The following is an 11907-nucleotide window of genomic DNA, read 5'->3' as shown; positions in this document are numbered from 1 at the left end:
TATAAACTTGTAATTAGATTAAATAATTTATTCCGCTGTACAATATCAAAAAAAAGATCTAAGAAGATAATAAACCTAATGTTTGTAAACATATTTGTGCAGCTTCTGCTTTAGCTTGCTTCTTATTAGGACTAGCAAATGTTGGCTTGTATTCAATACCATTTACTTTAACCTGTAGAAAGATAAAAATAGACAAAAATTTGTTTAAATTTATTAATAACAATTGTCAATTAGAAAATATATTTTAGACATACTTTAAATAGAAAATTTTTTTTATGATCTGGGCCACACTCAAAACACAATTCGTATACAGGAGCACCAAGTTTTCTTTTAGAACAATATTCTCCGAGCAGTGATACTGGATGCTTCCCTTTATACAATAACTGGACATCATTAAATATCTAAATATAAATATTCTAAAATAAAATGTTATTTTCACACAAATGTACCTTCTAATGTTTTAATAGCCGGTATTACTGGTTTAGCCGTTTTATTAATCTTTTGTCCAATATCTTGTTCCGAAATAAGACCTCTTTTATCTAATTTCACTTCTAGCTGTAATGGCTCCAATGTACCTTCTTTATTTTTACCCAAACCTTCACCTGGTCGCCAACCCATCTTTTGTAATAAAGCCATTCCCATACCACCAGATACAGGTTGCGCAGACACTAATTGATCCTAAATAATTTTTTTTGTGAAACATTTAAGTATCACGATCAATAAGATATAAGTAATCAACATTGAATATTAATTACTACATCATTTTAAAATTCATGGAGAAATAGGATTTTCGTCATTCGTTATTCTAGAGATAAATAATAAAAATCAATGCAAGAATCAATTATGTTATACCCACAACCATGACCAAACCTTTGTCTGTAGCTCAATACAATTAAAAATAATTAGAATATATGTATACGTATATAAATATACATATATTTATATATATGTATATATATTTACATAAATATTCTTTATTAAACGATATTGACTTATTTAAATCCTACATTTTAGAATTTTCTTTTGGGCAAGCATACTTACCGATAAAATTAAAAATCGGCCATCAGGCTGCTGACGTTATGTCTTCTGTGAGGTAGCTATGTGCCTGTAACAAACCCTCAGGTGGATGCAGACTAATGCTAAATATCGCAGCTTTATCGTTAAAAGAAAATTATTAAAGTCTCTGTCTGGGATCCTACAGTACAAAGCTGATGATAGTTAGCAATAATCTCACAAGAGATCACAAGATAAAGTAACTATTAATAATCGCACAATATTTTTCCCCTTATCCTCATTATTTGGAAATATTTTCTCTTTTTTATTATACCTATTAAAATATTTAGAGAAATAATGATTCTCTTGTGTTCCTGCAGACACAGAGTCCACCCCTACTTGAGAAGTGGTCTGTGCCTACATCACAGTCATCAGATCAATAATGAATTACTTTATTGATCTTAGGAAAGACTGTACCTGAAAACTTGTTACAGGCAATATCAATCAGTGTATAAATAAAAAAGTAACAGGCCCTATGTATGTTACAATTAACTAATATAATATAATAAAGGACATTTTCTAATATTTGAAATTAATATGTAGCCAAGTTTTCAATTTAGTCTTCTGTTACTTAAATTTATGCTATTATCATAATAGACAAAATTCACTTAAGATTAATCTACCAAAATTGATCCTATGGGCATGTTACATTTTTAATATAAAAGGATTTGAACAGAATTATATGATAAAGGCCCATATATTGTATCTTAATGTAAGAAACAAAATGTGTATCATACATTCATACAATACGAGCCCTAGTTACTACAATACAGTTACCTTATGAGCCCATGCTTGATAACCTGAAGTAAGCTCAGCAGGTGAGAGCACTTTGGCACCTGTACTACCAGTAAACTGGCCTGGCATTTGTTTACTTTCTGCCCAGGTTTTCATCTATGTAAAAGGATCAAAAGTATATTTTAAAAAGTTCGTATAGTTAATTAATATATTTATATATTTAAACACTAATAATTAAAAAAATGTTAGATACCTCATTTTGTGCTCTATACATTTCATTTAATGCACCAACATCATTCGGATTTTCTCTCAACTTTCTCATAGCAGCTAATCTCTGTGACACTATAGATCCAATATCAACTGGCTATAATTAAATAATAAAACGTAACGAATAAAATAGACAAAATTATTTAATTTAATTTAAAATATGTCAAATTTAATACTCCTGTCATAGATGGTCGTGGAAAAACTACTGGTTGTACAGGTTGTACTGGCTGTATAGGATTTGGCTTAGGCACTATTGAAACTGGTTCAGATGGTACCGATGTTTGTACAAACGGTTTTTTTGGTTCTGGCTTTTTTGGTGTCACAGGGATCCATTCACTTTCTGTATTAATTTATGAAAATAATAATGCTAGTATTAAAATATTGATGAATACCATCATTGTTTTAAGAAAATATTTGGTAGACTGACCAGTTTTTCTATGATGCTGACCGCTAGATACAGGAAATTGAAGACGCAATTGATTTGAAGATTCAGCTGTCTTTTCTTGAAATGTTTTTGTTGGTAATTGCTTTGCATTCTAAAAAGCAATCATAAAAATAATGTTTATAAAGGATATAAAAATGTATAACGTATTGAAAACCTTTTTCATAAAATTGTTCAAATGAGGCATACTCGAATATTCATGACAATTGGACTTGGCCTTTCTTTTAGGAGAAAAGGATGATGGAAACCTTTCTCCGATTCACTTCCATCCTCTTCAGACGATAGATTGGATAATTCTCCTAATGCTTCAGACTTTGATAAAGATTTACAAAAATCTATAAGCAAAAAAAAAATGTATGTGAAATATTTGTCATTAAAAAAAAAATAGTAACACATTGAACATCTGCACTCATATTGCTTGTTTACTACAAAACAAATACTGACTTCTAAATACAATTTTTCAGAGTAACTATTTATCTATATAATATTTTGTAGATTTTTATATATATTTTATAAGAAGTAGAATGTAGAATGTGGAAAAAAATAAACGACGACAAGTACAATTTATCAATGCGTAAAAATGCTTACTACTTAGAGTATAAAAAGAAATCCCACAACAATGCATTGCTGGCGTTCGATGTGTTAAGAATTGTTATTTTTTTTCATAATAAAAATATCAACCTGTAAGTTCGTCTAGTAGTTTCTTTTTATCGATTTCAATACGTTCTCTGGTAAAAAAGAAAAAAGAAAAATGTTAATTACAAGATAAAATAATATATAATTGATAATAACAAAAATACCACATTTCTTTCCTTACTCCTACTTCGTCCTCGTACATATTTGTCTCTACTTCTCTCTCTGCTACGACTTTTATGTCTCCTCCTCTCCCTGCTTCTTCTCAAATCTCGTCGTTCGAAGCTTCTATCTCTGTCGCGTCTTTCCTTACTTCTATCTAAATATTTATCCCTACCTCTACTTCTACTACGATGAGAACGCGTTTGGGAATCCGATCTATTTCTTTCTTGCGAGTGACAACTTCGACTGCGTTTGCTACTTCTATTTTTAACTTTATTATATGATTTTATATCCTTACGATCTTTATCACTGTAATTCCTTGATTTTCCTGTTGTCCCTAATCTTTTCTTTTCTTTTTCTCTTAAAATTAATCTAAGGTCGTTTTTAGATTTCAATGGACCCACTGATTCAGGTTTAAGTGTATTATCAGGGCTTAATGTAGGAGATCTAAATGAATTACGTGGTGGTGGCGTAGGACTTAACGTTGGTGTTCTATTATTATTACTGCTGTCTGTTAATTCACCATCTTCCATACGCGCAGCTTTAGCCTTCTCCTTATTTTCTATTTCCTTTACCGTTTCATTATAAACAATACTATTTTTAAGATCCTTTATAATAATTTTTCCTTGTACAGGCTGTTTTGGTTTATCTATGTATAAAGATATATTATGATACATGTAACTATTAATAATCATACATTATACATGTTATATATATATATATTTTTAAAAATATTAGATATGAAAGAAAACGTCAACAAACCAAGAATTATCGGTAATACAGATTCTTCAAATTCGTCATCTTCTTTCTTTGGAATAGGTGGTAATTCAGGACTTCCAAGAATCCTATCTTCTTTATCATGAGTCATACACTTGTTTAAAGATTCAGTTTCTTCCTTTATCGATGCTACTTCTCTCAATTGTACATCGTTGACACCCTCTTTAACAGAATCTTCAACTCTGATATTCTGTTCATCAGTAAAGGAAACATTATCTTCAATCTTGGGAATTTTAGATTTAGGTTCATCCGATTCAGATGATTTGCTTGAATGTGATTCATGTTTGCGCTTAGACTTCTTCTTATGTTTTTTTTTTTTTACTAACTATAAGAATCATAATTATTACTATACATTATATGTTAATTTTAACATTGATAAATAGTAAGCAAGAACATTAATAAATAATGGTAATTTACCAGAGCTTTCAATGTCACTGTTGTTGCTATCCGAAGAAGTGTGTTTCGATCTCTTTTTATGCTTCTTTTCTTTATGCTTATGTTTCTTCTTGCTCTTCTTTTTTCTTTTCTCCATCTGCGTTTTCTCTTTCTTCTCTGACTTAACAATGGCATCTGGAACTTGTTGATAAATATTATCCGGAGATACTATACCCTCATCCGCATCGAAGGTACTGAAAAGTTCAGTTAAAATTTCATTCGATGACTTTTCCGGCAAACCCGGCTCTGATTTTATTTTGACAGCATTCACGCCTACACTTGTAATTATATTCGCTATGTCAAATAAATCAGCCATTATAACAACGTTATAATTGACCGATAGTACAAAAAAAAATTAAGATGAAATTTCTTGGTTTATTCTTCGAGTTACTTTTTTTGTCGATATAGTTGCATTATAATATAGATAATATCTTTATGGGTTATGTACGTACAGTACATAAGTATAACAAGTAATACAAATTATTATAATTACAACCTATTACACTATCGATTAATATAATAATTAATATAACATTATAATTAATAATGAAATGTGATTTATTTAAATAACTAACAATAAATACTTCTGTCTTGTCAATTTATACAACTTTTATCTGTATAATTATAACATTAATCGATAGATGGTGACACTTCTTTCTTCGATATATCGAAGTATAAGTCGAGAGTACATAGTTTTCCCTCATTTTTTTTAAAAGAAAAACTTATTAGTCGTAGAATAAAGATAAGGAATAAGAATAATATTGATGTAATATCAGAGATTTGTGTTATTTAAAAAAATAAAGATTTCTTTCCAACATTTTTTTACCTATTTTTATACTCCGTATAACGAATTTATTTAGAAGATAACAGGTACACAATCGAAACATAATTGCACATTTAAATACTGTAAAACTTTTTGGACGGAATTTTTAAAATGATTACAAAAGTTTGTTTCGAAATTAAACAATCGACTATAATGTTCGCTAGTATTTTAAATTTATTTCTCTCCTAATTCGATTAGGAACGGGATACAGACTTTTTACTTAATATATAATAAATAATTTTATTCATTACCATATTAACATGTAGTTTATCATTCATGTCATGGATCTGTGTGAGCGTGTTTCTAAGAGTAAGATTTATTTATTTATATGTAATTATACAAAATAGAGACAAGTTAGAAAAATATTTTAACATTTTATTTTTCAGTGTTGATCATTTATTAGTAGTTTCTTTTTAATTGTAGTAACATGTACCACCGAAAACATTTATCAGCCAAAAGAAAATGGACTTAAGTTACTTCCAAAATAAACGGCTTATTTGTATCTTGCAATAATGATTTATAAATGAATTTATGCCATATTATAATAATGAAAGTAATATGAGCGAAAGACGTTTAATTTAGTATAGTATTTAACCCTCCAACCGCAGGCTAGTTTTCTATTTTTTAAAATTATGGTCGATATAATAATAGTATGGTCCGTTAAATTTTACAAAATATTTAGAACGTAAATTTTACAATGCCCGCGGTTGGAGGATGGAACAAGAAATTTTAAAGATTGAAATTGAAAAAATATATTTTATTGTTTTAAAATTAATGATAATATTTAATCTTAATCTTACTTGTCCTATGTTAATATTGCGTGTAAAACTAGTTCTATAGGTTTCCGGCAAACAGCACATGTTGTTATTAAAGATGCACAATTTACACACGCACACATGTGTTTGCAGGGTAAAAAAACTACTCCCAACTCTGCATTGTAGCAGATTTTACATAATGTTGCATCATCCGTAGGCTTATTTAATTCTTTCGGACTTAAGTCATGTTCTTTAGCTACTGCAGAGTTAACCAAATTTGAACTTTCTCCAATATTATTTTCTGAGCTAGTATTTGAACCACAATTGCTTCCAAGGTTTATATCATCGAAACTCTCCTCTAATGAAGTTCGGTTCGTTTCCTTAATAAAAAAAAAGAAACAGTTTAAATTAAATATTTCTTACGTAAAATATAAAATATAGTTAAAATAAATTCTTCAATTTTATATTTAAAAAAATGTACTTGACATACGCGTCAGAGACAAAGAAAAAGAAATTTAATTACCTCAGATAACCTTATAAATTTCCCTTCTACATTTGCATATTCTTTCTCTTTGAACATTAAAAGATAATGACATTTAGGAAACCATTTAAAATGTTCATACCACGGATCGTCATTTGGTTCCCAATCTTTTAAACCTACACCACAGTGAAAACACAATGTTTGATCATCTTCTCCCGTATAGAAAAAACCAGCTTCTGCTAATTGCTTAATAGCTATCATCGGTTTAGGCCATGTATTGAAAGAACGTATTCTCAATTCTAAGTTAGCATATTTTTGATATGTTGGTTGCTTCGGTCTTTGAACTCCTAAAGATTTCAGCCTGGCGTCTGTCGGAAGCAGTAGATTGGATAATTCTTCACTATATACACTTGGCGATTGACTTCCTAATTCATTTAATCCACAAACGTCGTACCCACGAGGGCTTGGTAAGGGTACCGAGTCAGGATCAACGTCAATAGGTACATTACCGCATGGAATATTTCTAACAAATCGACATCTTGGTGAATGACGTTTATGATCTGTCATAGGTACATCTCCTTTTTCCCATTTATGTATTTCTATCTTACATTCGAAACATCTTACTTTATCTTCTATATGCAAATAATAAAATCCAGCCGCTGCAAGATCCTTAGGATTTATAAAATCTAATGGCCAACCTTCAAAAGATTGTAATCTGACCGTTTCAAACCTATAGTCTTGATTATTTGCTTTACTTTCTTGTGTTATAGTAAGTGGAGGTGGCGTAGGTGATGGTGGTAATACTTTCAAATTCTGTGGTTCTTTAAATTGTAGAAAACAGTTTGAATCAATATTGTTTAAGGTTAACATCCTTATAAATGAATTGTTTATAATAGCCTTAAAAGTGTAATTCAAACTCTCTCTCAAATCTGTATTAAAAGAAAAAAAAGAAAAACACCAATAAACAAATAGAATATCAAATAAATAAAATGTATTTTAATAATGGTTAAATATATATGATAATTAAAGTAAATGACGACATTTTCAAAATAGTCATGCGATAATAATTTTAAGTACAACTTCTAGGATCCATGCGAAAATATGTTCAGTAACAGATGCATCATTTTAACGAACAATGAAAGATAGATATCGTAAATTATTAGACCGATATCATAAAACAATAGTCAAATAAATTGATAAGATCGTACGATAAGAATATCTGATCTGATAAAAAGAAAAAGGTGCGTCTGCTTTTACGAGACGATAATACGTAGATTATTTTGTATTGTACTGAATCGATTGATGAAAATATAAACGGAAAAAAAATTATCCCTTATCATTCAGCACAATATAATTTATAATTAAAATACGCAGTCGTAATTCGCTTTATTAACCAATCCTTAAAGCTAATGATTATTAACAAAGAAATGAACACGTTCTCGATACGACGCGACATACTTGTATTCCTTTCACAATATTTCAATATTGTGTACAAACTTATATGATTAATGCACACAAATAATCACACGAGAAGAAAAAAAGATCGGATTAAAATAATTGAATTTAATGCAATGAAAATAAAATGAAGAGTATAATGAATTCGATAAAAATAAAAAAAGCATAGAAATAGAAATATTTATAATATAATACCCGCCATTTCTGTACAGCTACTTAAAAAAATTCAGGAATACAAATAGAAGCCGAAACGAGTGTGTGTAACTTTGGTATATATATTACGAAACGACGCGACTGAAACCCAGCCATTACAAGCATGCTTGTATTTTTTTGTTTATGGTATTTCACTATTATTATATACAAACGTACTTTACTGATGCACACAAATAATCGTAACGAAAGTAGAATATCGGATTTAAATAATTGAATTGAATTTAATAGAAATAGAACAAAAAGTTAATTAGGAAGAAGTAAAAGAAGAACAAATGTGAATACTTATAACGTGATACTCGCCATTTTTATACAGTCAAGTTAGAAAGTTAGAGCAAAAAATACTTTATTCTTTGTTACGAATGCGCATGCGTTAGTGCGCGTATTATGAACCAATGAAAAATTAGAAAAAATCTTTAGCTTTCCTTAATTTTTATTAGATATTTATACTAAAAATTATAGTAACACGTATTTCTAAAAACAAAATAAAATACAAACAAACAAACACTTTATCAAAAGTTAAGTCGCAAAAATTAAATCTTATTGCGATAAAATACAAACTTTTATTTGATGCTATCTCATAATATATTTGATGATCACGTAAATTATGCTTGATTATTCGTTGTTTGTCGATAAAAAAAAAGCCAAATTTATTACAGTACTCACCGGTTTTTTTATATGCTCTTGTTCCTGCCAGATGTTAAAATGCATATAGCTGATTATGACCGGAGTGAAAAATTTCTTTGATTCTTGTAGAATTAATACAGTTGTAAACGAAAAAAACATTTACAACTTTAAAATAGATATTGTAATCTAATTTACAAGGAAATACTACAAGATGTTAACTCCTGATCGGTATAAGACTTAATATATTAGTAGTATACTTTTAAGCTGTTCCCGGATTAAAATATTAAAGCAAACTGGCTAGTCAAGTCCGAGGAAAAAGCCTTCAAAGCTTTTGTATATTTATGTCAATAATATATCAAGTCTTACACCGATCAAAAGTTAATATCTTGTTAGAAGAAATACCCCGTATATCTGAAAATAAAATCATCGATTAGTACGTGTCTCTTGAAATTTAAATCATTTCATTCATATTTTTGTTGTTATTAATGATTAAAATCGGTGTGTACTTTTCGATGATTATTTTTCTGTATTTTCCATAAAATATAATATTTATTTTTTTTATCGACAAATGATTGAAAATTTATTAATCTTTTGTACTTTGATGTCAGCAAACAGATGATTATTTTCTTATTCCAAATAAGGAAAATTTTCTTCCATTAAATTCCTATTTCGTATAAGAATAATTGTACTACAAAAGCTATGAGTAAGAAATGCATGACAAGCAGAAAAAAATAACCAGAAAAATTGTTTTTAATTCATACAGATAAATTATAATTTCTAACACAAAAGGTAATAAAACTAATATAATAATTTGAACTTGAATGAAATCTAAAAAATATAAATTTTTTAAAAATTGTACTCAAGGTAGCTGATAAATATTAAAAAAGAAAAACAAGTTATAAGTGCAAAGGATTAATAAATTTGTACAATGAATACAAAATGGACAAATGTGGTAGCTTTGTAAAATACTTATTTCCAAACTTATATTTGATGTAAAAAAAAAAGAGAAAGAAAAAGATGGGTATAGAAAAATACAAATGAAACTTTGAATAAATTATATTTATTTAAGCTAAAGATCAATGAAAGCTGTTTTGATACTCACCAGTATTTGTACCAGTACTTGGAAGAAATACGATATGACAGACTGAAATTTATATCTTCCTATTTATACACTAAGTAACAGTTATCAATCTATCAGATATAGTACGAGTACGTAGAATTATGGTTTTATCGTGGAAATACTAGCGTAGATATTCGAAATGAATTCTTTTCATTTATTTTTAAATTATCTGCTTGATTAGAACTTTGTAAAATGATTTCTAAGTAAAGCAATTTTACATGTTATTTTGTTACACATTATATGCAAATAAGTAGTTAGAATCCAATAGACTCTCCGAGCTATTGTTTTTCAGACACTTTTAAAGATCTAGCAGCTTCTTGTTGAACGATATGAATGAATTACAAAAGACGATTGCAGGATGAGTCAAGGAAAGCAGAAAACAATAAACGATGTACCTCCATGCTTAATGTTTAGGAACTAATGATTAGCGCGAAAATAAATCAAGGTTTAAGTATTCAGAAATAAAAATAGTCTCATCTGGTTTTGATTTTTAATCATCATGTTCAGGGGATAGAAGAGCAAAAAGAAGAGTGTATTTGCTCCACCTACTTGTGATATCACAAAGTCAATTGATTAGTTTCGAAGACTCACGTTCTTTTCCTAATACTTTTTTTCTCATTTTCTAATTCTTCAAATGATTCATACTATTATTTTTTATATAGATAATGATTTACACTAAACATATAAGAAAAGATAAGATTAAATTATTAGAAACAAACAAAGATAATGGTTCTGTACTTTTACACACAAAAATAGGAGATAATATTTATAAAGATAAGATGTTTGTAAGATTAAAATAAATAGGGAAAAACACTGAATTCTCTAAATAAATTTTATAATTGTCTATAATAAGAATTAATTGCACCAGCTGTGCAATATCATTCATCAGAATTCAAGAAAGTATTGAAATGTGTAAACAAATATGCAATATATTATGATAACGAAAATATTTGAGGACTCATCGATAATTTTCTTATCATGATGACCAAAGAGATTCGAAAAACATGTTTATAAACCAGATACTAGTAGATTTATTCCAATTTCACATGAGCATACTGCATATGCATGTTGTTTTTTTTCCTTTATACTATATCTAGTAATTGACAAGGAGACATTACGATTGTACACCAATGGATTTTTACGAGCTTTGATATATTAGTAGTACACCTTTAAGGTATTCTCGCGATAAAATATTTCGGTTAACTGGTCAGCTAAATGTGAGAAAAGAGCTTTTAAAATTTGTTTTTTCTTATACATGTGTTTATCTTCTTGAAAATTCATTTGTTTATCAATTGGCGCAAAAGCGTATGACGTAGCGTTCTCGCCTGTCGATCTGATAGGTTAGTGATCGATTCTTCTTAGGGGAATCTTTTTTCTATAAGTTTAAAAAAATTTTTTTACATTTATTAATTTTTAATTATATACAGGAAAGAGAATGAAAATTATTACAAAAAAATTGGAAATATAATAATAAATTTTTTTAAATCTTGTGTAAATAATAAGAAACGATTATTTTGTAAAATTATAGTTATTTTACTTTTTGACCAGTAAATATAATAACAATATATACAACTTTAATAGTAATAAATAACAATTATATATAATATTCTAATCATTAAAAATTTCATGCAAAAAATTTAATTAATTCAATAAAAATTTAAATTATTTCAATAAAAATATTTAATAAATATTAATAAATGTGTGTGTGTAAAAAAATTTTTTTAAACTTATAGATAAAAGGAACTTATAACAAAAAAAAATTACTTCCCTATCAATAATCGAACACTAACTAATCGAATCGACACCCGAAAACGCTACTACTTATTACAACTTTTAACATAACTAATAATTATATTGTCTCATAAAATAATCTCTAAAAAATACCATCCTATATTTTGCTATTAAAGATCTTTCAAAATCAGCTGTCTTTCA

General features: G+C 28.1%; 2 protein-coding genes across 8 annotated transcripts; both read right to left on the bottom strand.

The window, feature by feature from the left end:
- Positions 1 to 7: 7 nt before the first annotated feature.
- On the bottom strand, positions 8 to 5171 carry LOC122523501 (protein Son). Of its 5 annotated transcripts, none has more exons than XM_043645271.1 (13): positions 5080 to 5171; positions 4487 to 4698; positions 4055 to 4394; positions 3302 to 3941; positions 3179 to 3225; positions 2687 to 2832; positions 2483 to 2591; positions 2232 to 2395; positions 2042 to 2152; positions 1831 to 1944; positions 450 to 678; positions 255 to 370; positions 8 to 172 (listed from the first exon to the last, which is right to left on the bottom strand). In XM_043645271.1, the coding sequence occupies exons 2-13, from the start codon at positions 4637 to 4639 to the stop codon at positions 59 to 61; spliced, it is 2283 nt and encodes a 760-aa protein (XP_043501206.1). In that variant the 5' UTR covers positions 4640 to 4698; positions 5080 to 5171; the 3' UTR covers positions 8 to 58. The 5 variants fall into 5 exon arrangements, with proteins under 5 accessions (XP_043501206.1, XP_043501208.1, XP_043501207.1 ...); XM_043645273.1 differs by lacking the exon at positions 5080 to 5171 and adding an exon at positions 4896 to 5024; XM_043645272.1 differs by lacking the exon at positions 5080 to 5171 and adding an exon at positions 4782 to 4863.
- A 312-nt stretch (positions 5172 to 5483) lies between these two features.
- Positions 5484 to 11318, bottom strand: LOC122523177 (putative inhibitor of apoptosis). 3 transcript variants are annotated; one of them, XM_043644822.1, is made up of 4 exons: positions 9958 to 11318; positions 8895 to 9266; positions 6606 to 7492; positions 5484 to 6462 (listed from the first exon to the last, which is right to left on the bottom strand). In XM_043644822.1, exons 3-4 carry the CDS (start codon positions 7431 to 7433, stop codon positions 6133 to 6135), a joined length of 1158 nt encoding a protein of 385 aa, XP_043500757.1. In that variant the 5' UTR covers positions 7434 to 7492; positions 8895 to 9266; positions 9958 to 11318; the 3' UTR covers positions 5484 to 6132. The 3 variants fall into 3 exon arrangements, with proteins under 3 accessions (XP_043500757.1, XP_043500755.1, XP_043500756.1); XM_043644820.1 differs by lacking the exons at positions 8895 to 9266; positions 9958 to 11318 and adding an exon at positions 8214 to 8556; XM_043644821.1 differs by lacking the exons at positions 8895 to 9266; positions 9958 to 11318 and adding an exon at positions 8388 to 8555.
- Between the last annotated feature and the right edge of the window lie 589 nt (positions 11319 to 11907).

Source organism: Polistes fuscatus, unplaced genomic scaffold (assembly GCF_010416935.1).
Source record: "Polistes fuscatus isolate 324 unplaced genomic scaffold, CU_Pfus_HIC Scaffold6, whole genome shotgun sequence".
NCBI classification, from domain to species: Eukaryota; Metazoa; Arthropoda; class Insecta; order Hymenoptera; family Vespidae; genus Polistes; species Polistes fuscatus.
This window is presented reverse-complemented; position numbering and strand designations above follow the sequence as displayed.

Coding starts and splice junctions, on each gene's coding strand:
- LOC122523501 (XM_043645275.1), bottom strand. CDS start 4,820: ATGGCTGATTTATTTGACATAGCGAATATAATTACAAGTGTAGGCGTG. Junction 2,396..2,482: donor TCAGCATCATAGAAAAACTG/GTCAGTCTACCA, acceptor AAATTAATACAG/AAAGTGAATGGATCCCTGTG. Junction 2,153..2,231: donor CACGACCATCTATGACAGGA/GTATTAAATTTG, acceptor ATTTAATTATAG/CCAGTTGATATTGGATCTAT.
- LOC122523177 (XM_043644820.1), bottom strand. Junction 6,463..6,605: donor AATTTATAAGGTTATCTGAG/GTAATTAAATTT, acceptor TTTTTTATTAAG/GAAACGAACCGAACTTCATT.